Source organism: Erithacus rubecula (genome assembly GCF_903797595.1).
Source record: "Erithacus rubecula genome assembly, chromosome: 1".
Taxonomy (NCBI): Eukaryota; Metazoa; Chordata; class Aves; order Passeriformes; family Muscicapidae; genus Erithacus; species Erithacus rubecula.
The window spans coordinates 69,539,161-69,564,433 of NC_136658.1; the positions used below are offsets into that span (position 1 = coordinate 69,539,161).

Below are 25,273 nucleotides of genomic sequence, written 5' to 3' on the forward strand. Positions count from 1 at the left end.
ATTGCCTACACAGTTCAAGTCTGCTGCCCTTCTGGGCCTAGAAACAGCACCAGTTTACTGCCCAAGATCAGGACTTGAGTGTCAGCGTAACAAAAACAGCGTTAACAAGGAGCTCTGTTATTAAACACAGTAAGAATGATAAATATAACCATACATACCATTTGAAGGGTTACAGCCACTTCAGGATACCATAGTATAAAATATCAGACCCATAGAGTGAATCACTGAGGTCTAAAATTAGTGCCTACAAAAAAATTTGCTCATTTCTGAAATCAAGGTCACAGGTATTTTGTCAGGCACAGTTAAATCAGCAAGATTCATTGTATGGGGTGAGTTGGGTTTTGGCTTTATTTGTTTGGGTTTTCCTTCATTGTTTTGATGAGATTTTTAAAATGAAACAACTTAGATGCTGTATGTAGCACAAAAAGCTTGCAATGTTCTTCAAAATCCAAAGTTTGCTAGTGAAGAGGTACAAAAAAGTGGATTTTATTACATGTAGTTTAAATTTAGAGAATAATTAAAAGCAAAACCCCACACAGCTTTCCCTCCTGCCTCCAAGGGAAGCAACGTAATCTGAAGTCACTGAAGAGTGGAATTATTTCCATTAAGCATTATAAATATTGCTTGAACAGATTATACAAGGTACACATTACAACTTATATTAAAATATACCCAAATATAGAGATTTACTTCAAATTAGTTTTCCTAGTAACTCCTTTCTTCAAAGTCACTTGTGTAGACTTTGAGGATACATTATTTTTGCACACTTGAAGCATTGATACACTTGGTTAATTACACACAGCAAATGGCCAATTCATTCAAAATCATGCAAAAGCAGGAACAGATAACCATGCCATTTGCACCTCTATAATCCCAGGGAGTTAATGATTTAAGTGACATCATTCAGTGGCTCAGGTCAGACTATTTTCCAACCCCAAACAGTAAACTGAAATAGGAGCAGGTGGTGCTAGAACAGAGATTTCCTAGGCTGGAAAGGCAAGTCCAGAACACCAGCCAGAATTCTTTGCACACTGCAGCATTTCCTCTCTGCCTGAAAGCTTGAGTTGGTTCCACCATCTGGGTTTCTTAAATGCAAGTGAGCATTTTGCTTGACATTTTTACAACAGTTCACTCTTGAGCACTGAAAATATTTGTTTGCACTGTGGCATTTCAGGTCCTGTGGTGGAAGACAGCACATAACACTTGCCTGGACCCATACAGTTACATTGCAGCTGGAAACAGAACCCTACAAACACCTTGACTTACAGCCTCAATTTTTCAGTTCTTAAAGGCTCCACATTTACTGGCTTTTGCAATGAATTCCTTTAACAGAGGACCATCCATTTGCCAAAATGCTGTAGTTTGTGTCACTTCCGTCAAGTGATTGACACAAAACTTAAAGCAGAATTCCTCTAAGTCCTAAAAAGGGGCAGAAAAAAAAAAGAGAACAAGTTATTATCTTTGCTTTCAAACACAGAAAGTTTCATTGAGGCACAAATGCCTGTTTTTTATTTCTGCAGTGAATTAGACAAACAGACCCAGTGGTTCTCAGTGTTTTCCCCCCCAACAGTCACTATGTAAATGCAGTTATGAGGGGAAGTAACCAAAATTTGTTTCTCACTATATAGCAGCAGCCACAAAAAACAGCTGTTCTGAGCAATATATATTTTAAGTTCTCACACTTGAAGAGTTTCTGCATTCTCTGACAACTTTGAAACTCCAATATAAATAGGGGATCTTGGAATAATGATACATAACCAAGACCGTGGATAAAGAAAATTCAGCTCTTTCACAATATAAACAAATCTATTTGTAAGGTTGCTTGACTTCCTTCCTGCTTATTGAAGGGCTTAGCTACAGCCTTGAAGTTTTATGCCCCCAGGCTCAGTGTACGTGTATCCTGACTGGATAGTTTGTACAGCAGATTAGGCAAAAGGTCTTTCTGTGCATTAGAAACAGATTTGTGCTACAAAGTACTTCACAGGTCTCTCAAATGTGATTCAAAAGCAGCACTGGATCACAGTGCAGCACAGCAATTCTTGCAGACAGTGAGCTCTGGATATTTGAGTTTACTTGGAAGCACCTCCCATGCAATAATTAGAAAAGCCTCACAACCATCATTGCACCCGGGTGATGTCAGACAGAGAGGATGCCTTAAAGAACACAAGACACAGTCCTTGTCAGTCTAAGGTTCCCCACAGAACACTTCCCACTCAGATTATTTCCAACTCTCCTTTGAGGAGGAAATCTGCTCTGTGGTGCAGATCTAAGCTGCTCTAAGGAGGATGCTGCAGCCCTGGCAAAAGGGCAACTCCCCACGCTATTCTCATTTCTTTGTTAGATGTTTGTAGGACTCTACATGTAAGAACACACTCTTCCTTGGCTGCTCAGCAGACTGGGCACTGCAGGAAGGCATAAACTCGTAGAGCTCTCTAAGCCCCATGAGTATGAAAGACTGAATAATATTCATGTTTTCTCTTAAGGTCAGTACTGAAACTAGAGCAACTCTGTGTGTTCTTGACACAACAATAATATAAAAATATATCCTGGCCTAAAACCAGGCACTCTGAAGCTGCAGATCTTGACTTGTGTGGCATCTGTGCAACAAAAAAAGACAAGCTTATTAGAACTGAACACTGATGGTTTGTTTTTTTAATAGCAGAATTAACTAGCATTTTAAAGAAAATTACATCATACACATTACAATATTTTGCACTGCTTTATTAAAAAAATCATATTCCAATTCAATGCAACAGAATCATACAATAAACAGAATTACTGTAGTATTAGTAAGTAACTGTGGAAAATCTAAAGTTCTGTATAAAAAGAAAGGCTGAGTTTCACTTGCAGATGGATGAGCTCCCATCAAACTGTACTTAATATGGACTAACGTGAATGAAGGCACAAGGTACAGCTAAGGATTATTTTAAAAGCTACAATGAGAAACTAGCCCTGACCTAATGTCAGCCACCAGAAGAAACTGCAAGAGTTTCATGTCATGGGGGTATTTTAAATTAGTGAAGCAGCTTCTTTTAAACATTGTCTTCCAGGCACACACCCCTGTGAATTAATTACATCAGCCATGCAAGTCCAAGCCCCCTGCCAGCACTGCAGCATATAAACCCAACTTTTTGTTAACACCCAGCCCCTCAGCATCACCCATTCTCCCCTGGAAGCAGCATTGGTTCCAGCCTCACTTAGCTAAGGAGGTACAGGTGAGGCAAAGTAACCGGATTTCTTACAGCCCTTACAAGCAGAATCACACACCAAAGACCTATCCTGCAAACCATCTTTGGAGACTAAAATAAGGGAATCTTCCTATTTTTCATGAACTTCTGTTAAAGACATCACAATAGATCAGAAGGCACTACAGACAGTAACAGCCTGTAAACTGCCTTTGCATAAGATCTATCAAATAAGCAACACACTTCAAGGCTCTTAAATAAGTTAGGGCAACCTGCGTGCCAGCTGCTGGAAATTAAGTACAAAAAAAAGCAATAAGTTGATTTACTGAGTACCAAAAAACTGCTTTAGAAGCGTAAGTAGCAAGTTCAAAACCAACCAATTGCAAAGTTGCCAACACAATGCACAGATACAACTGAACACAAACAGCTAAAGCAAGCCCAGGAATATTTCCCAATTAGTTCCTAAAGCAGCATGTTAGGGGTCTAGTAGTGAAGACAGACATTTCATAGTGAGGAGGTTCACTCCCCTTTTAACACACTTGTTCTGTCTTCAATGTTTATATGAAGCAGTTTTTATCCTGACACTTCATTAGCACACTCTGAAAACTGCAAGTGTATTTGTACCTAAGAAAACAAAAAAGAAAACCCCACTCCACCAATCAAAACAAAAAATCCCAAATGCACTCAGTCCCCAACCTACCACCACATCATCACACAGCCTTATAAATAAGTAACTTAAGGCTTAAAAGCCTGCTGTTCATTATGTTACTTCTTTTTCTTCCTATTTAAACCCTCCCCTCTGTTTCAGAGTTAGTGTTTCCATCCTCAGAAATATCTGCATACTAGTTCACCTTCCCAGTACTGGTTTGTGGGGAAAAACAACAATTAAAAATGCAATACAAAAACTGTATTTGCCATGAGATGAAAATCCAACATTCTCAAATTCTGAAAATGGCAAATAGTATTAAAGTAAGAGAGCTTATACGAAAATGTAACCAGCTGCTTTTCTCCACGGTTTAAGTCAGGAAGCAGCCACCCATTTAAGAGACTAAACTTTAGAAGTTTACCTCTGCATCATATCTGACAGCAGCAGAGAGCAATGAAAATGCATTTTCCACAGTAATTCCTCTCTTGATAATGTGCTGACACAGTTTTTTCAGTCTGTTTTCACAGTATGAAGTAGCCAAATCCAAAAGCCCTGCAATTAAAACACCATCATATCAGTCAGTTGTAAAATGATTGTTGCTCTTTCAACTTTGCTCCTGCAAAGCTCTGTATCTCTATAATGGGCTTTTTCCACATAGGTTACTATTCATAAAATGCAGATTACAGGCAAAGAAAGGCTTTTTATTAGCTCATTCTGCACTCCTGTTAATCTCTGTAAATATGGAAGGTATCCTACTGACTTGCATACCTAGTGGCAGGCATCACAACAAAAAAAACCCTACAATTATCAAGATATGGGCTTGACTTAGAGCTTGCTGTAATTGCTCTGCTGTCCAAGTTTCCTTCCCATCAGATCTATTGAGATTCTTTGATGGTATGCCAAACAGTAACTTACTCAATTTAGTAAAATATGCAAGCATTTTCACCCAGAGAAATAGTTTCCCTCCCAACCTTGACCAAACTGCTCATAGTTTATTTCTAAATACACACCATTTTTGCTGTAGTTAAGATTGCTACAACAGCATTTTAAAGACAGCTTAATCAATCACCAGTAAAACACATTATAAGCTAGAGTAGAAGCCTGTATTTAGGCTTCATTTGTTCTGCATGCCCTGCCCCAGCTTTTCTGGCTGCTGCTTCCTGACACAACGGGCCCCCCAGCAGTACCTATTGCATCTTCAGGCGGGAGGTCCACACTGTCCGTGTACAAGTACTCGAGAAAGGCACGATACACAGGGTAGGAAAACTGGTCTATTTCTATCACCTCCTTCATATCCTCATTCCAGTATGACTGGAACATGGTTCTGAAATGTTCACACCTAGGAGATAAACATCATCTGGAACACTATGTTCACACAAATGCTACATTACAGTCCCCCTAAAACACATATTTGGGGCACTCTGCAAAACTCACAAATATTTTACCATGCCCCATCAGAGCCAGTGGTCCACATTTGGTTCCTAACACTGCAGACTTTGTTATGCATTTAAATAAAACTCTTATTTTGTCCATGCTACAGAAACATCTGTGTATACATTGCAATCAGACCAACTTAACAGAATTTATTATCCCAGGAAAAACAGGCTCAGTGAAAAATTAATGTGGACCACCCCTTCCACCCCTTTTACAATCACTTCATTTAAAGCTACTATGGATACATGGATGCTACCTATTACAGGTTTAGGAGTCCCTCCTTCCCTCTTATTTTCTTTTTGCCCCCTTGATGATATCCTAAGAGTTTGCTGTGTACAAATAAGAGGTGTGAACCACGAACACTACCTGATTTTCAGAACAGCTTTGTGGACATGGATGTACTTTCCATCCACACGGAACTTCAGGTCTGAGGTTTCTGGGCTGTCAAACTCTTTCTTCAGAGACTCTGCTACTGTTAAAAAGTCTTCATGCTCTACAGAAACAAATTCAAAACAAACAAACAAAATGAGATGTTAAAAGCATCTTAAATGGAACACACACATCACTAACTAAAGCTAGCAACTCAGTAAGAGTGTTTCAAGGAAAACAGATCCATGTCACGGATCCATTGGCTTAAGCAGCAAAATAAGAAGGATTAATGAATCCAAAGGCATTTCCTGTTGGGAAGGGCTGATCCACAACAGCTCTAGGCAGCAGTGGTCAGCAGTTCCCATTCCATATCACTGCACAGAAGTAGCACAGCACTAAGAGAAGTACCTGGAGAACTCCATCTCCATGTGGGCACCACCCATGACATTCCCAGCCTCCAGGCAGCAAAGTGCTCGTGCTGGCCCAGCTCAGCTCTGTCCCTGACCCACACAGTGCTGCTAGTGGGATGCTGCAACACCCTTGAACTCACTGGGGATGTGGCCTGCAGCACTTTAGGGCTGGGCCTAAAATGAAAACATGGTCACCTTTCTGTGCTGGCAGATCTGATACAGCCTGCAGGCTGATGAGGTCTTTGCCAGGCTCATTAACATGAATGAACACTGACACCAATTACTCAGTTTATGAGTCAGTTATAACAACACAAAATCCAACAGCAGAGCTGTTGAAGGTACAACCAAGGACACAGAACCTCAGCAACTTGGGAAGTGGATTAAAGTAAGAGATACCACAGTTCTCTCTCTTGAGGCCTATGGCACCAGTGTTATGGCACAGAGATCCCACTCTTTGTCTCTAGAAATCATACAGGAGTTGCAGCACAAGTCATCTAAGGCTTTTGGTAAAGCAAGGCCTCTGAAGTTTTGGAACACCTAATTTAACCCATTATTTTGATGCATCTTGAAAGTGTGTTTCAAAGCACATGGCATCTAAGAAGTGAAGCATGGAAAAGAAAAGCAATGGATTTCTCCTAAATGGGATGCAATCTGCCTCCTGTGTCCCACAAGACTGCCTATGTTCACCCCTATACAATCTGCACACCACTCTTCACCACTAGAGACACTAAATTATTTTGTATTTAAAAAGAAATACTGCTGGAACAAACTACTTAGAACTGGCAAGTCATGCCTGTGCCACAGAAGACCCTGCACTGCTCTGACTTACACAAATCACCCACAGAAACTGCATCTCCTCTGGCCTAACTAAACCATGCTCCAATCCCTCTACATTTGCTCATGTGATCTTTTTTTGCTAGGTCATGAGCTTAGTTTAAGCTATGCAGATCAACTTTCACTCCAAATACTTTCAGTCCTCCAAAAAAGTTGCAGATTTGTACTTCCCTACAGCCAATCCTGACTGTCCGATTTATTTTTTGGCAGAGACATTGTAACTGTAAGTAGAACAATAACCTTTACACAGAGTTAGCCCTCCCTAAGAAAACAAAACACCAAAAACCCAAACAAACAAACAAAAAAGCAATAAGAAAAAAGAAGAATTTACTCCTAAGTGATCCAAACAGGTGGGAAAGGAAAACATGCATATGGAAAATGGAGATTTTAAAATGCCCACAGAATTATTTCTTTTATTTAAATATTCAGTATGGCTGCCAGAATAAGTAGGGAAGAATCCCCAAAGGCTAAGAGGAATTAAAGGGCAGGTAACAGAAGTCAGACACCAGGCTACACTCAGTCTGGGAATACCTCATAAAAACCAGGAACTTGAAACCAGGGAGAGAACTCATTTAAACAGCTCCCACTATTAGCAAAAGGCAACAGACTGGACAGCCATGAGACCTCCACAAGTGGTGGAGGGAAGAGAGTGCAAGACCAGCACATATTGCAGAGGATTAGATAATGGAGAAAGTGACAAATGGGATAAAAGCAGACTTAGATTTACTCAGGAGCAGACTGCTCAAAGTTAATCTGCTCTCTTTAGTAACTCCACTCAATTCTCCCTTACAGGCAAGATGCTGTTACCTGGACCTCTACAAGTGTGGCAACATACTAAATGAGAAGTTATCACAGAGCAGCTGGGTTAGAACAAGCCAAATGCAATAGCCAAGTCTGAGAGACTTTACTGGAGAGAAGTTACTCGGGATGTGATCCATCACTCCTCAAAAGCAATTCATACAGGGACTAACAAAATTAGGGTCTGCTGCCAATATGAAAATAGATTAGATGTCCTAAGAGATCTTGAGAACTAAGGCAGCAGATGTAAGATGAAGCATTTTTATTTTTCTGAACATGAAAACACCTTCATGTTTTCCAGGAAGTACAAGCTAAGCCCTTTATATCCTATTTGGGGTCAAATAAGAATTAGCGGCATGTGAATCAAAGAAAATAAAGAAGGTTTAAGCTTATATATTGGACACAGAGACTGTATCCCACAGAGTAATCCAAGGCAGTACAAGAAAGTTCCAACAGAAAAAGCAATTATTTAAGAGTCTTGTTTCACAGGAACTATTATTTACAAGCCTGCCAGTCTTTGAGAAAAATCAGACTAAGTAGACTTGATACAAATGAAATTAAAGCCTGGAATTCTGTTACTTTCAAAACAAGAAAACATAGGGAAGAGATTTCCACATAGAAGAGCAAATACTAACAAGAGGAAAGCTAGAGATGACACTTAAAATGCAAAGCTGTTAGATACCAAAACAAGCCTCAGGAATAATCATCCAAGCAAGAATAGTTTTAAAAGGGGGGGAAAAACCCCAGAGTTTTGTTAAATGACTCAGGATTTCTTTCTGGACCTCAGCTGGAGTTCAAACAACACAACCGTAAGAAATACACAACATCCATCCTGCAATGATAAAACAGGGTTTGCTTTGGATGTACAGTGGCAAACAATCTTAAGCCTACCCTGCACCCCAGCTGCTGAAATAGACTGTTTTCTTCAGAAGGAACAACCAAGGAGCTGCTGAGCTGCCAAGCCTCCCTCCCTGAAACAGGAGCCTGGCAGGGAAGCAGCACGCTGCACTAAGGGACGCGGGGACTGCGGGAGCCGGAGCTCACCTACGGAGAGCAGGCGCCACATGACAGCGGGGGTGGCGAAGCAGGCGAACACGTCGTCGGTGCAGGCAAAGTGGGTGAGGTGGGGGAAGGTGACGGACTGGCCCCGGCACTGGCCCCACATGTACACCTGGCCGCTCTGCGTCTTGGCCGCCGACGTGTGCGCCGAGTGGCAGGCGGCGATCTCCACCACCCTGCGGGCACACGGAACACGGATGTTGGAAAAAGGGTCAAGAAACATCAAGCTGGTTTTCCCCCCTTAAAACCAACACACATCAGAAACTTATTCTCAAGAAGAAATTTCTTCTATCTCCTTTTAATATGATTTTTGTAGGTTGACAGAGATCTGACCCGCTGCCTGTACTTCAGAATTCTTATTTTGCTGTTAAGCTTACTTTCCTCAACACTGAAATTCAACGTGAAACATGGTGCTTCATTTGAGGGGAATGAATCCTTTAAGAGCTATGCTTGTTTTTAAATAAAGTCTACATAGTCCTTTCACCCACCTCACAAGGTTCTTTAAAATACTAAAGCTTCTGATGCTCACTTATCTATTCTGTTCTCCCGTTGCTCAGGCAATCCCTAGATGCTTATCTGAAACATTGCAAGGACTGAGAAGAAACACAAGTTCAATTAAAACACCATAAAGACATTGCCAGAGTTTCTGTGTATGTGACAAGCAAAACAAGGAGCTTCCCGTGTTCAAAATAAAAGCTATGCTTTCCTGTTTTTTCTCTGTGGTAAAACCACATCAGAGGATTTCATGTTTTTGTGCCAGAAACATATCAACCAGGACAAACAAATACCTTTCCAAGCAATCTAAGAATACACACACAAAAATGTGCATTCCTTTAGAAAACAATATCCAAGAAGAGTTAGATTTTTAGGCAAAAAAAAAGTTTTAGCACAACGTTCATATTTTAAGTGCAAAAATTATTTCAAGATGAAACTCAAAGAATCTATATCACTTTCAGTATATATGTAGCAATTTCTGGTAGGTAGAAAACTGGTTGTTTTGACATTACTATCAACTTATAAACCTCTGTGCAACATCTCTACATAACACATAACAGAATATTTATTTTAGGGACAATTTACTTTTTATCAGAGCTATCAAGCTAAATTACTTCCTTCTCCAAACCTTCTTTTCTCAGCAGAACAAATTCTTCTTTTTACAGACTATACTACACTTCAGTAGTACAGCAGAACATGTACTATAGCACACACATAGTACATGTACACATACTTACAGTATATGTACAGGGTAACATGTTAAGCATGTGATTAACACCAAAATTCAGGAAGCTGACCTCCACAGCTGTTCCTCCAAGCTAACACAAAATAAAGTCTAAATATTCCTTACAAGCTGCATGTGCAATATTTTTCAAGACAGCACCAAATGAAACCTCCTAAGTAACTGCTGCCAGCATGAAATATAAATGACAAAAGAATTACATAAACTAAAAGATCAGGAGCAGCAGTAATGTGCTTCATGAGAAATGACAGCTCACCCACATTCAGCACTGTTTCCAAGGAAGCCAAGTCAAGCAAGATGACTAAGTGCAAGTGACTTATCTCTCCCTTAGATCCCAAGCAGAAGTTCTGTTTTCCCCCTCCTTTATTCATTGAACAAATGCCAGTTTAATTATAACCCCATGCTTCAGTTCACATACATTCTAAATACAATAGTTCCCCTTGGTTCACTCATTAAATAAATCACTAGCAAAACAAAGTTTATCTGCAAACGTAACATTTCTCTTCCACTGCTTTTAAAAAGACTATTTTATGTTCCTTTGCTAGCATCAGTTCCTTCACAGACAAACCAGCCTCACTTCAGTGGTTTTTATTGTGATAGCTCCTTTCTTCTTTCCACCCCCTATTTTTTAAGCTCTTAAACATAATCAATACTGTGAAGCTTTTAATCTAATGCTAAGTGGGAGGAGCGCCAAAAAATAGGAATGACTTCCCAGATGGAGGAGAAAAATCAAGCAGAAATGCTTCCTAGTGAAGAGGAGATTGCAAATTAAGAGATCTATAGACCAAGACTAGGTACATTAATTTGTACCTATAGGTACAGGTCCCAGAGAATGGGACTGAGGTCCACATTTGTAGGTCAGGAGCAAAAGAGCTATCCCCAAATATGAGCAAGATGAAGAGGTGATAAAAAAGGATTGACAAGGGTTAATTTCATTTGTTTATGAGTTCAGGAAACTAAAAAACTACTAACTACTAGCTGGTACAAGTAATAAAAATGGGTACTAACTGCCCTTAGCTCAAGCAACCTTGCAATTTGAGTTCTGTTTTCATGGTGGACCATTTTCAATCTCTCAAAAATAGTTTTTCCTCACATGTCACTTCTTGCAAAGGTGGTGTTTCCTTTCTCCCCACTTTTTTTTTTTTAATGTAGGCCTCAATACATGGCTTGGTTTATTGATTTCATAGCTCCAGTTTTAAGCAAATGAACCATATACAGAATAGTATAACACTTATTCATTCATTATCTTGCAGTATCAGGTAAACGCAAAGTGTGCTTGTGTTCAATAACCATTACAGTCAGCAAAATGCACTCAGTGCTTATTGTAAACAGCAAGTTACCATCCTTTCCCATATTTTTAACACTGGCAAAAGAAAAACAATCCACCAAGCCCTACACATGCATGCTTCCAGTGCTAGAGACTGCATAACACATGCTCAGAGTTTACAAATCCAGAAAGAGCTTCAGCAAGATTACCTTTCTTTTTCCATCATGATCTGCACAGGGCTGAGCTGGTTACTTTTATTGCCAGTCCCCAGCTGCCCGTAAGTGTTAGCTCCCCAGGCATAGAGCAAGCCCTCATCTGTTAGTGCTAGAGTGTGTGCATAGCCACAGGCAATCTGTAAGTAAATGTATAAAGCGTTACTCCTGAACCAAACACAGATGAGAAACAAAATATCGCACACATTACCTTCAGCTAGCTCATGGTAAGTATCTCAGGCATTCCTCACTCAGCACCACAACGTACTTGCAGCTAACACAAGGTATGTTGGCTGTAGGTACTGCATTCTACCCATTTTCTTTTCACATGAGCAACAGTGAAATTCTTCACCACATCTTGCAATACTCTGAAAGTATTTCAGAGCTGGATTATTCTGAATACTGTACAGTATGAGTACTCTGTCATGAGGAGAGTTGCAGTTCAACAGCCAACAATCGTTCAACCTAACTTATCACATTCAACACTTCAGAATCTTCCCAAAAACCCAGGAAATCCCAAATTTTAGTTTGATTTTCTAGCTAGGGAAAAAAACAAAACAAAACAAAAAACCAACCAAAATCCAAACAAACTAAAGTAAACCAAATCACTGATCAAACCCACCCCTATGCCTCTTGCCTTTCCCTGCCCTTGCTTCTAAAGAGCTAATTAGAGCACTAGAATTAGAATACTCAGAACAAATTTGAACATCTGATTTGCCTTCACTTCTTGTCTTTGACTAGCACATTTCATTCAACTTTGTAACAAAATGCAATTTGTATACACTGCATAATTTACTAGCAGTTACAGTAGCTAACTTCAAATCTTTCCAAGCATTTACCAAAGCAAATATTTCACAGCTTACTTGCATGTTGCATAAGCAAAATATAATTCACTGTAGCTAAAAAAAAATTCAGCATTGGAACAAGTGAAGCCTAGAAGCAGGTGTAATTTTCCAAGGAGAGGGTTCCAGCAGGAGCTAGCAGCAGGAGTGCTGTTTCAGTCCCACGCTGGGCATACCTGGAGCACACAGACACTGTGCAGTGCTGCCACTCTGCACGGGGTCAGCTGGTTCCCGTTGTTCCCCAGGCCCAGCTGCCCATTGCCATTGTAACCCCAGCCATAAACCTGAGGGCACCAGGAAAACAAATTAAGCCACTCTTTACTAGGAATACAGAGCATTTAAGGCTTAGTATCAAGCATAAGCCAAAAAAAAATTACTTATTATTAAAAAAATTGTGTGCTATTTGAAGAGCAATACAGAGAAGGTTGAAAAATATTAAATAAACTGCAATGACTTACTGTACTCAATTTCTCTGCTCTGCATTTACCTTTGAAAGAATCTAAGAAACATGTCTTTGAAGTACTAGAAATTTTGCAATAAACTTAGAATACACCAAAATCTCTCCCATAGCATCAGCACTTTGACTTTTATGCCATTCTTTGTTCTTATTACTTTTCCTTTTCTTTTTCCTAAGGAGGACACTAGATTAGTTATTCTGATGAACTGATCAGTTTAAATGGAAGTCTCCAGTTTATCTCTAATTCTTCCTGTAGTTTTGTTACAGTGGACACACTATGACATGTAAGTACAGTGAAAGCCCATCTCAGCCTCAGAGACTTTGGAGTCCTTCCATTCACAAGGAGATACTACCCTCTGTTTGGTGAAATGAAGTAAAATTGAGGTTACAGTTCATTCCTAAAAGCAAGACAAACACCATAAACTTAAGTCAAATGGAACAGTTGCACAATGGGAGGGTAATGTTCAAAAAATCCTTCGAGTTTGCTGCTGGTAATTAAACAGCGTGCTTAAAAAACAGGATCAGTCAATGTATCCCTGTAGAAAAATTAACTGTTTAACTGTGCATGCTTTAAAGAAATAATCTAGTTTAATGAATTAAAAGAATTTAATGTAATTTATGTTAAATAATCTATTGCAACATGAAGACAGACATGGTTAATACAACTGGACAAATTCTTGCAGCTGCAGACTAGGTGAGAATTGTGTTCCAATACAGTCTTTGCCATAAGAAGGAATATCAAAAGATTGCATCTTCAGGGTTTTCCTGCAGCTGGTCTCACAGAAGTTGTCAGGATAACTCTGTCAACACATCCCTAACCTAAGCACTCCCTGTCAGCATTTCTCCATATTCAGACATCAACTGAGTAGATTCAGGTAACAGAGAGTGAGGGAATGCAGCAGCAGCACTCACCTCGCCATTGTTTACAACAGCCATGGAGGAGGTCTGGCCACAAGCAATGCCAACCACAATTTTACCCTGCAAGCAGTTGGAAACTCTGCGAGGAGTTGGCTGGTTGGCTGTAGATCCAGATCCAACTTGACCACAGTTATTGTAGCCCCAAGCATACAGCTGTCCATAAAAACAAACAAACAAAACCACACAGTTTAAAGCTTAATAATAGTAATGATAGCAATCTTCCCATAGTCAACACCAGATTGGGTAAACCATCCTATTTAGCAAGCTGAAATGCTTAAAGTTCATTTTCAACAGATGAATATTATAAACATCATTAGGACTCATTTAGAAAATAGGAATATAGCACTTTTTCCAACTTGTTGCAATAGAATGAGAGCATCTGACTAAAACAGAAAACAAAAGGAGCATATTTCCATACTGAATATAAGTCAGACTGTAAGACACAAAAGCATAGTGATTGTCTTTAAAATTTCATGATGTTGGAATTCAAGCCAGAAAGTCGTTTTTTTTCCCAGACACAGTTTAACTACCCAGTTTAGAGCTATGTAGTTTTCTTCATAGAACTCCAAAAACCAGGTGTTTTTTTTTTTTTTTTTTTACAAGACACTCATATCTCTTCTACATCTTTCAGGAGCTGTGAAAGAACAAGATTTTATCAGCCCATGTTTCACAGTAGCTAAATTCTCTCAGACAGCAGTATTAACAAAAAAAAAAATCCACAATTTCTGTCAGTTTAAAGTTTCTGGTGGCAAATTAGTACTAATACAAGGAAAAATATGAGACCCTTTTATCTGAAAGTCAGGAGGAGAGGGAATTAGTTTGCTATAAAAAAAATTATAACACTTTTCAGTGCCTCCTGCTTTTATTATATGCAAAAATGCCCACAATTTGGTATGAAACTTTCTGATGGTTCATTCCCTGGTTCTTCACCCAGTAAAAAAGTTTGCCCTCTTGGAAACACTTTCCAGACATGCTTGGCAGTACAATCACACTGACAGGTAGCCTCATGAGAAGCCTACACATCCTTTGGTGCCAGAAGCTGACTGTTTATAGCAACATGAAACCAAGAGTCATTAAAAGTCAATAAAAACAAACACCTCTATCAGCATCAGAAAAATACCCAACCCACCAAAGACAAGAACAAAAGACCTCCCAGCAACACAACTCATTTACAATGAATAATATGAACAAAAGAAAGCATCAGTTCTTTGCTTTTTGTTACTTCTAACTGCAGAATCTTTGATTCCTACTGAATATTTGAAGATGCTTTATAAAACACTTTAAATTCAATAACAGCAAATATTTAGGTCGAGAATCTCAGAAGGTAGGTCAAAAGGCCAAAGGAAGTGCCAGTGAAGCATGAATGTCTGCATTCCCTTAATTTTATTATTAAAATACTTTTTTAATATTTGCACTGCATTAAAACTGAACTGAACCATACCAATCAATTATGCCAGGTATTTCCACAAATACTTCCACCTTCAGCATTTCTCTGAGGCTTCAGATGTATCAGGACACAAGGGGGCTGGCAGCCAAATCTTTCTATAAACCTGCTTAACACATTTTGCTGCTTTCAGTGCACTCAGTTCTGGTAAAAGCTCAGAGTACAAACAGACCAAGTTACTCCAAAGTACACGAGGGGTGGATTTAAAGTAAAGATTAAAGATGGATTAATGAGCCACACTGGCGAGCCAGCTGCAAATACCAATTCCATGGTTAACACAAAGAAATCTCCCTGCTTTCTCTGAGAATTCAAGCATGTCACATTTCTGGCATGAGACAGCACGGCCTTCACAGGTAGCTACCACACAGCAGCTGGCACCTCTAGTGTAAGTAATGCATGAATTCCCTCTCCTTCCTGCAAGCTCATCAAGTTCTATAGTTTAACCAAGTCAGACATGACAGCACAAAATCTTTCCTAAGTGTAGGCTCTTCTTTCAGATAAAACACAGACCACTTAACCAAATCTCTCTTTCCTACCCTTAAAACACTTGGTATTATTTCTGCACTATTATTCCATACTAGACCACAACACAGACATGCTCAGATTACCAGGATGAGAACTCTAGTTTCCCTTTCATTGTTAAAAGGTTTCAAAATTAGAGCTTTTCTTTTGCTAGTGCACAGCTGAAACCAGATTTTCTGCTGTGCATACATTGGTCAAATCTGCATAACTGGAAAGTAATTGTATGTGTTTCCCATGACACATAGCCTGAAGCCATGTAAACAAACAGCATAAAGCAGGCTTGGATACAAACCAAGTGCTCTTTCATTAGCTACACACCAAGGTATTCAGAGGTGCGCAGGGCAACATTCTTTTGCAGTACCAGTGTGAAAATGCAAGACATTTCTATAAGAAGCAGACTAAATTTTAACCCAGTAAATACAAACTCAACACAGCCCCTAACTAACAACTGCATGCAAATATTTTACATTTTGCACCTCACAAACCATTATTTCACCTTTAAATGGCACATCTTTCTAGCTTCATCCCTGTGAAAGACAAAAGTTTACTAAGTTGCATTTCCCTTGTTTTTGGGGTTGTTTTGGGTTTTTTTTGGTGGGGGGCAAGTAATTTGGTTTTGGGGTTTTTTTGTTTTCAAATCTGCTCTGAAGAAGAGGACACCATAGTTTGAGGCAGCAGGAGAAAAGGTTATATTTGTAACGACACTGTAAAAACAGAGAGAAGTTCAAACTGCAAGGTCACCTCCACTACTCACTTCAACAATGAGATTAAGAGATTTGAACAGGTTTCAACTTACATCCCCATCCAATGAGAGTGCCATGGAATGATGAGAGCCACAAGCTACTTCCACCACTTTCTTTATTAACAGATTTGTACAAACTTGAACAGGAGTAATGCCCTGATTGGTTGTGCCATTTCCAAGCTGGCTGTAACCGTTATGTCCCCAGGCATACACTTCACCATCTGCAAAAATAATCGTGATGAAAATAGCTGAAAATTCCATGGAGGTTAAGACAGAATTTTAAGAAGTTAGCAACTACCAACATGAAATTGAAAGGATGTTAACAAAAAGTGAAACTATTAAAAGAATCACCTGTATGCTAGAAAATTATATACTTTGTTTCATATTCATATATCATACCATATCCTCTAGATTGTGGAAATAAATGGAAGTGCACAGGTAAGACAAAGTACATCATAAGTGACAGAGTAAAATGCTGCAACCTTAACATAATGGAAACAGAAACTTTACCAATTATAAAATCCATTTACTTCCACTTAAGACCAACAAGAACCTCTTAGTGTACATTAGCCAGTTAACAAGTTAATACAATTACACCATAATCCATTTCTGTTAAATGCAAGTGGAAGTTAAAATCTCTAACCCGTGTTTCTATACTAAATGTTAATTTTCTACCTTCAGTACAAAGAACAACATGGGGTCCACTTCCATAACTGAGGCTGGAGATCTTCTTTCCACATAAGGCTTCTAATTTCTTTGGTACTATTGTGCTCTGATTATCTCCAGTTCCCAAACAATTACTGCAATTCAGTCCAAAAACAAATACCTGAAAAACAAAAGAATACTCACTTCAAATGTTTTATGCAGATGTGTAATACTCACGTCTTCATTAACTGGGGACAGAGTTTCACCTTGGACCTCCAAGGGCCAGAGATATTCTGCATGGAAATTAACAACCTCAAGAGTCAGCACACAGAAACTTTGGCTGTTAACTGATGTGTCTGAATTATTCAGATTTGTACAGTCCTGGAAGTTAGGCTTTTTATTCTCAGGAACTGCACCATAAAAAGTCTAAAACTGTGAAAAGTGGAAGACAACACCTTACTTTAAAAGCAGTTTGTAAATAGAAAATAAAGAATAAGCATGTAAAGAGCTATACTGTGGGAAGCTCATCCTACAGCCACTATTGATAGGGCATGGGGGAAAAAAGTCCTTCTCTACCCAGTCTTATGAGAAACCTTTCCATTAATACATCCCAGAACACCTGGCTTGTTTCCTTTCAGCAGCACTATGCTAATTTACAAGTTTCTAAAACATGAAAATCCAGAGATAATCTTTCATGGTATTTTTTACTTAGCAAGCCATAGCCTCATTTTCTATCTTCATACCTGTCAGCACTTAGCTTCAAGCTACAGCACTTTATTTTAAATTCTACCTGTCTTCAAAAGTGCACATGATCCATCCTGGCTTTTGCCATGTGAAAGGTTTCTAAATGGTCCGTTTATATTGTCCCACACAAAACTTAAAAAAAGAAATCAAACATCCACCACGTTTTGGAAAACAGGAATTTCACATAATGCTTCTGAGAAGCCCTTGATCTCCAAACACTCTGCAAACAGCTGATTGTGGAGCAGCTGCCCAGCTCCACGCCAGGCTCACCTCGTCGTTGTGCGTGATGTAAATGGCTTCATTGGCCGACGTTCCGAACACACACGCTTTGCGAATGGAAGCGATTTCTTGGGGGGACAGCAAGGTAAAGATTGGCCACTTGCCCACATCCACCATGATGCTGCTGTGTGTCATGATGCTTTTACAAGCATAAGGACATTGCTGGAACAAAAAACAAACCAAAAAGCTTATTAAAAAGAGCATTTTGTGCTTTCATTAATAGACAATGTCATTTCCTTTATGTGGAGAAAAAAGGCATAGCTCAGAAAGTGAATATTCTTTTCTGTATGAAATATGTCATTGTATTTCCATGTATTTAGGTGAACAAAAAGCTAGTCACTAGAAAAACAGATTCTTTTCTTAGCAGAGTATTTAAGTAAACTATATCCAATACAGCTGAACATTTGCTGATTAACACGCAAACTCAGTAAAAATTTGTGATCTAGCAAATTTCCACTGGTAGTAGAGTAGAATTATGAGGGAATTTTGAAAGGGGATTTCAGTTGCAATTCCAATTTACAAAATTTTCGCTTGTGAATTTTTTTTTCAGTCTTAAAAGTTACAAATGCCATGTAAACAAGCAGTTGATACATATGAGAAACATGAAAATAAAAATAGGGCTGGAGCTGTTGTGAACATGACCCAAATCTGCCATCTACAGTGTAATCAAAAGCTGTTATGGTCAAAAAATATTTGTGAGGGCAGAAAAGCACACAGTTGTGCACTTAGGCAGTGAAACATATCAGAGAAAGAGCAATTAAGTAAAATTGCCAGAATCTGTAACTTAGAAACAAGGTGGATCACATTAATAGCCGGAAACATGGCAGAGTACAGAGATGTTTGCCAATGAACACAACCCATCCTTCCCCAGTGTTCCCTCTTCCCAGTTTCCTCAGGACAATTGCAGCAGCTCAAGAGCAAAGCTGACAGCACAAACATCCAGAGCTTATTGAGGCATTCAACCCTGCACATAACATCACTCACACCCCAAAGGACTCTGCCACTTACAATCTATGATCCACGCCCAGGGCTACGAGCAAGTTTTGTGAAATGTGGAGAGCATTAGGTGAAGAATTCAACAGAATGTCAGTGACAGGACAAATCATCATACAACAGTAGAAATCAAAAAGGCAGGGAATCATTCCATGGGTAAGAACTGCACTCTCTGCCCAGATGCCATCCTCTCACCAACACTTGGCTCTTTCCTTTTCATATGTTTGCTTCAGTGCAACCCAATCCCCCTATTCCTTGCTGTGGTGCTCTCAAGTCAGGGTAGCTCTTGATGATGCTTGGGCACCAGATATGGATAAGAGTGAGAACACAACACAGCCTCTCTGCTTTTATCCTGGTGCTTGGTTCTCAAAACTATGCTGACAACCAAGACTTGGCTTCAGAAAGCCATTTAGCAACAACAGTCAGCTGTTACTCAGTGCAGATGTTTCTTGGAAGAAGGGAGTTTTTAAAAAAAGTTGGAATAATAACAATAAAAAAAAAGAAGTTTGAGAAACACTGAGGTCACTGTGGAATTATGTCCACAAAAAATACCCCTAACACAAACAAAATTCAGGCACGGTTGCTTTCTTATCAGATTTCATAACCTTGAGCCAACAAATCCAGCTCTGTTCTACAGGCACCTCTCTTACTAAAAGCCTGACTTAACTCTGAATTTCACATTTGAAGCAGGTCTTGAAAACACCTGAAATCTCCAGACAGGAAAGTAATAACAGATTTATTTGTACAACTGCCTTTTTTTTTTTTTTTTTTTTTTGGGGGGGGGTGGGGGGAGTCTACTTGATGCCAAGGCACAGCACATTCTACACAGCTAAACAGGTTTGGATGCATTTAAGCCTTCTTAATTTCTAGTCCAGTTACAAGCATAGGCTAGTTAGCTGCTAAGATTTGTTACCTCACCTTGGCAAATCTTTTAATGTATGACTCTATCAATCAATTAAAAAAAGGCAGAAATTACTTGTTCTTTCGAGCAGACCAAGGAAGCTCTGACTTCACCTATTTAACTTGTCTCATATAATATACAACAGCCAAAGCACAAACATGTTAACCTGGATATTAAGAAAACAATTTTCTTCACTGAAGTAATTTTCAAAGTAACTTGTGAAGTTAAGACATGAAGACATTATTTTGTTATTTTGCTAGAGAATATCCCAGCAAATTGACAACTTTTACAGCACTCAGAGAACTTATTCTGCTCTAAAAGTAGTAAGTGTAATGTGTTGCCTTTTCTCTCCCTTCCTGATCTGTGCACCAGGTCTCTAATCCATTTGACTTCTCTTCTGCTCTGTATGACTCAATCACTGCTCCTTGACAAAACCTTTCCAAGCACTTTCAAAACTTATGCAATTTAAACTGCACTTCCCACACCTCACAGCTCAACCTAACATCTTGTCAGACAAACTAATACTGATAGATAAAAGCTTTCAAGCACAGGAGACTTCCCAAATTGAAGATATGAGCAATTAACTCCAACCACAGGTGAAGATCCTTAAAATTGTTAACAATTGGTTTCAACATTTCAATGGCAGCAACAGCAGCTATTTTCCTTTATCCTTTTGTCTAAGAGAGAAATTAAACCCAAACCAGTAAGTTCTGCACCTTATACACTGAGTACTATTTCTTAACTGTAATTGTGCATAAAAAGCTGATTTAACTACTCATTCTTCATTTTCCAAAGAAAACAAATGCTCCACCTAGGTAGAAGCATCACCTTTATTCTCTCTAAAAGACAGATTCCTTAACAACCCCAGCCAATTTCCTAGTTTTCCAATAAAAGTTCCAGCAGTCATAGGAAGGCAAAATAGAAGTCTACAATGAGAAAAACACATATTTGAGCAATCCATTTTTAAATGTAGGACTGTAAACAGAAGTGTCAGTAAAGTAACTCAGTGTTATCAAAACTGAAACCAAGTTGATTCTAGCACCCTGCAAAATGTGCTGCACACCTTCCAAAAGAGCAGATGTTCTGTGATACCATGACCAACCCTTCACACCAACCACACTCACACTTCATCCCCCTTTGCCTGAATCTGGGGGGCACAGGCATGTGCAGAGTTTCTTCTGGGCAAATCCTTGCCATGAAAAGCTGATGATCCAGGAGACTCCAGACACAGCACTGCAAGCAGCAGCACAGAGAAACCCAGCGTCCTTCACTCACCCTTCCTGCAGCGTGTCAGTCCCAGAACTAAGGTTATTTACTTTTCCTGTCAGGACCCTGCTACATCACACACTGTGCAAGAGCAAGTGCACCAGATGGAGCCCCAAGCAGTCAAGGTATTTTAATCTGCATGTTAATAGCTCTCAAGCTATTGCTCAGATTCTGTGTGCAGCAAGGCAGCAGGTGCTGCTCAGTTGGCTCTGAGGAGTATATGTCATATATCAACACACAGCTCTCAAGTTAACTGCAATTAAAAACCTTATGAGTATAAAACCTCTGAGCTTAAACTGGCTGCTCTAGCTGTTTTCAGAAACACTGCATGCCTCCTCTCAACTGTTAACTTCTGCTGCATGATGCAGATAAACAATTATACAACACAATGCAGCTTTATTTCTGCTGCAAAATCAACCAGCAGAGGGAGTTTACATTAACAACACCTCTTCTCACTGCTCTGACATATCCAAAATTATCCAAAAACCTCAGTATCCACACAGAAACAGAGATCACTCCTTGAATTTCACTTAGGCTAAAAATAAGCAAGAAAAGGTGACTTGTAAAAGAAAGGAAACTGAACTAACCACATACTGTGATGAAAAAGAAATTGACCTGGCGTAGGCATCAACATCAGGGGAAAACAGCTACATCTGATTCCAATTTTAAAAAGCCACACACTTTTGGAGCAATAGGCCCCTCAAATATTCTGTGCTAATCTGCTGCCTACACATTCACCTCCTCAGTAATTTGCTTACTAAATAAAAAGCTTGCAAGCCAATTCACAGAGGCACATGAAACATGAATTCCTGCCTTAAAAAAAAAAAAGAAAAAAGGCAGCGTTTACAAAACGCTTTGTTAAAATTATTTTAGATACCGCTCTACAGAGTTTATAGTTGAGCTAAATAAATCCATGCTGGATAGAACAATAGCCTAACACAACATCCTACCGGGAAAACAGTACCAATTGTCTTTGCAACAAAAATACCACAGTTAACTCCTCAAAGATTATCCCCTTATTGCAAAGGCTGTTGGAACACAACAGCCTGTTTGTTTGTTTCACTCTTTCCTCAGGCTCTAATGCTGCAGTTTATTCCAGCTGAGCAGACCTACTCCTGCACAGAAAAACTGCAGGCTCAGGCCTTCATTTCTCCTAATTGTCTTTGGGAATTATGAACAGCAGTGAGAACACAAAAGCTGGGATATCTAGCTTTAGAACACCACAGAGTGACTGGCACACTTAATCCCTTTTTAATTTGAAGTACACTTTAACCAAGGAAGAATAAAATCCTTCACATCACACCCATCTATCTTCCTCTAGTCTGCATTTGCCTTGAGTTCATATTTCAGCGTTAAGAAGGAATATGGAAACAACATATTATTATTATATTAACAATACTATTGATATTAAGTAGACGTATTAACTAAGTGATGTTACTCAGGCATTCTCCCATACCAACAAAGAGACTGCACCCTCTGAAAACATGTGCCTTCACTTACTTTCCTCGAACCTTACAGAAAGCAACATTTCTGTGACAAAACTCATGTGTTCCAAACCTCTCTACACAATTTATTTTCAGATGACTTTAATGAGCCATACAGGGGAGGGAAGAACTGCTGATACAAGGGGTGACAACCAGACCTCCTGTTTGCTTTGAGCAACCAGCTCAAAAAACCTCCAATTACAAAAATTTAATTACAACCACACTTCGCCTTATTTTCTTTTTTTTTTTTTCCTCTGCTGAGCCATCAGTGAAACTTTACAAATCCATTCAGTGATTACAAGACATCTTCTAAAGCACCTGTCTGTCAATCTGACGCATAGAGAGATAAGAATACAAGGACAAACATTCATGTAAAGGCACTAGAGAATGAATGCATTTTCCAAACAGCTTCTAAAGTTTCTCCCAAAAAACTCTGTGCTCTAAACACATTTCCATTTATGACGCCTTGTACCCTTTTCTCTTAACCCCACCCCTTGTCGGAACGATTAAAGCCCATTTTACCTTTCGTCAGTAGAGGACAGCACAAATGGGTCACTCGAACTTTCTAAATCAGAACTCGGAAAGTTCCTTGTAAAACAGGTAAATTCCTTTAGCGTTGATTTACAAGAGCTTTCTAAATTGGAACTCTGCGAGCTCCTTTAAAAAGCAAAACAAAACAAATATCCCTTCAGCTTAGAAGAAGGGCGTTAAAAAGCCAAACAAACGTTGTAAACGTTCAGAGAAAGCCGGCGAGAAAAAACAAAAAGCGTTGAGTTTTTCCTGACCCCTTTTTTTTTGTTGTTGTTGTTGCTTTTTCCCCCAACCAGCCGGCTGCCTCGGCCAGGCTTCAGGAAGCCGGCGAAACACCACGAACCAGGAAAATAGAAAAGAAAACAATCAGTGAGAACACACAACGTTAAGGACGCGCAGTAGGAGCCTTCCAGAGCGCTGTGAGGGAAATCGGCTGGCGGCGAGACAGAGCGCGGGTGCGGGTCCGCACCCCAGCCCTGCTGTGGCGGCAAGGACCCGCTCCCTCCCTCCCTCTCTCCGCTCTCCCGCTCCGCACGGGCACCGCCACCCCCGCTGCCCGCGGCGCGCTAACGGGCCGGGAATGCGCGGGCCGGGCGCTGCTCACCCGGTGCCCGCGGCCGCTCCCCGCGGGCTCCCGGCGCGCTGCCGGCGGCCCGCTCCGCCCGGCGCGGGGCCCGCGCCTCCCGCCCGGGGCCGCCGCTCGCGCTGCCCCTCACGGCCGTCGGGGGGGCCGCGCGCGCCTCCGGCGCCCGCGCACGTGACCAGGGAGGGCGGGGAGCGGGGGGAGCAGAGCGGCGCCGCATCACGTGACTCGGCAGGGAGACGCGGGAGCGGGAGCCCCCCTCCCTCTTGAGCGTTCGCGCGCGCCCCGTCACGTGGGCGGCTCCCCGCTCCCTATTGGGCGCCGCGGGTGCGGCGGGCGCGTGACGCGTCCCCTTGCCCGCTATTCCCATCAGACCCGGCGGGGTGGCTGGGAAGGGGGATGGCGGGCTGGGAATGGCCCCGGTACTATCCAGAGTCCGGCCTCTGGCCGAGCACCGCCACGGCAACCAGGCCGTGGCACTGAGGGCCACGTCCAGCCTTTCCTTACACCGTGGACGGTGACTCCACCACCTCCCTGGGCAGCCCATTCCAATGCCCAGTCACTCTTCCTGTGAAGAAATTCCCTGGCACAGCTTGAGGCTTAGTCCTGCCACTAATTTACCTGGGAGACGAGGCTGACTGATTTACCAAAATATTCGTATTGGTCTAATACCGATACTCAACTGTGACGGACAAAAAGCTGTCTTACAGTTTAAAGTTAGAAAGTGTGTGTTTATTCAGCGCTGGGCAACAGCGTGAGGTAACCCTCTAACACGCACTGCAAAATCACAGCTGATCACAGTCTATTTATTGACAAAGGATTCAAGCAAATACATATTCATAATAGCAGCCCCTCCCATGCCCCGATTCCTATGGTAATTAGCTTGAGTAGCTATTAAGCATGTGTGATTGACTTCTTAAATTAAGTCTGGGGTCGTTTTCGCGGAGAGGGATTTTAAAAGGAGGAAGAAAGGCGAGTCCTCCTCACAGCCAGCCCGGCTGTGGCAGCCGCTCTGCTGGCTCTGCTGCCGCCCGAGTCCTGATGGATCCCAGAGACAGGGATAAAGCTCTTCGGACACAGTCACCCAAGTGCTTCTCTTCATTCAAAAGAGTTCAGGCAGCCTATAAACCCCTGCTAGACCCTAACATTGGCAGTCTTGTCCCTTTACCGTCCTGTTTCAACACCTGCAGACCAAGCAGGGAGGATCCAGGAAAGGGAAGACTGGGAACTGGCCTTCCCAAGAGAAGTCCTTTGTTAACACAACTGACCAGGAAATGGCTTCCTCCTTTCTCAAAATTTACTTTTTTTTCCCTGACAGTGGGTCAGAAGGCAGCTGGGGGGTACAGGGAGTGGGGAGCTGATGGGTCTGAAACATAAAGCAGTGAGCTCAAGCCCACTGAAGGTATAAATCTCTTTTTGAGGGTGGTCAATTTAAGAAAAAGCTAAATTCAAAGAAGAAATTGTAATCTTT

The 25,273-nt window shown here is 40.7% G+C and overlaps 1 protein-coding gene across 3 annotated transcripts; it reads right to left on the minus strand.

Moving 5' to 3' along the window:
• Positions 1–470: 470 nt before the first annotated feature.
• RCBTB1 (RCC1 and BTB domain containing protein 1) lies at positions 471–23,954 on the minus strand. Of its 3 annotated transcripts, none has more exons than XM_079319059.1 (12): positions 23,824–23,954; positions 18,036–18,206; positions 17,052–17,202; positions 16,431–16,597; positions 13,663–13,821; positions 12,470–12,577; positions 11,449–11,591; positions 8,721–8,911; positions 5,632–5,758; positions 5,019–5,170; positions 4,253–4,383; positions 471–1,419 (listed from the first exon to the last, which is right to left on the minus strand). In XM_079319059.1, exons 2-12 carry the CDS (start codon positions 18,177–18,179, stop codon positions 1,279–1,281), a joined length of 1,614 nt encoding a protein of 537 aa, XP_079175185.1. In that variant the 5' UTR covers positions 18,180–18,206; positions 23,824–23,954; the 3' UTR covers positions 471–1,278. The 3 variants fall into 3 exon arrangements, with proteins under 3 accessions (XP_079175185.1, XP_079175186.1, XP_079175187.1); XM_079319060.1 differs by lacking the exon at positions 23,824–23,954 and adding an exon at positions 23,211–23,777; XM_079319061.1 differs by lacking the exon at positions 23,824–23,954 and adding an exon at positions 23,601–23,620.
• Positions 23,955–25,273: the final 1,319 nt, after the last annotated feature.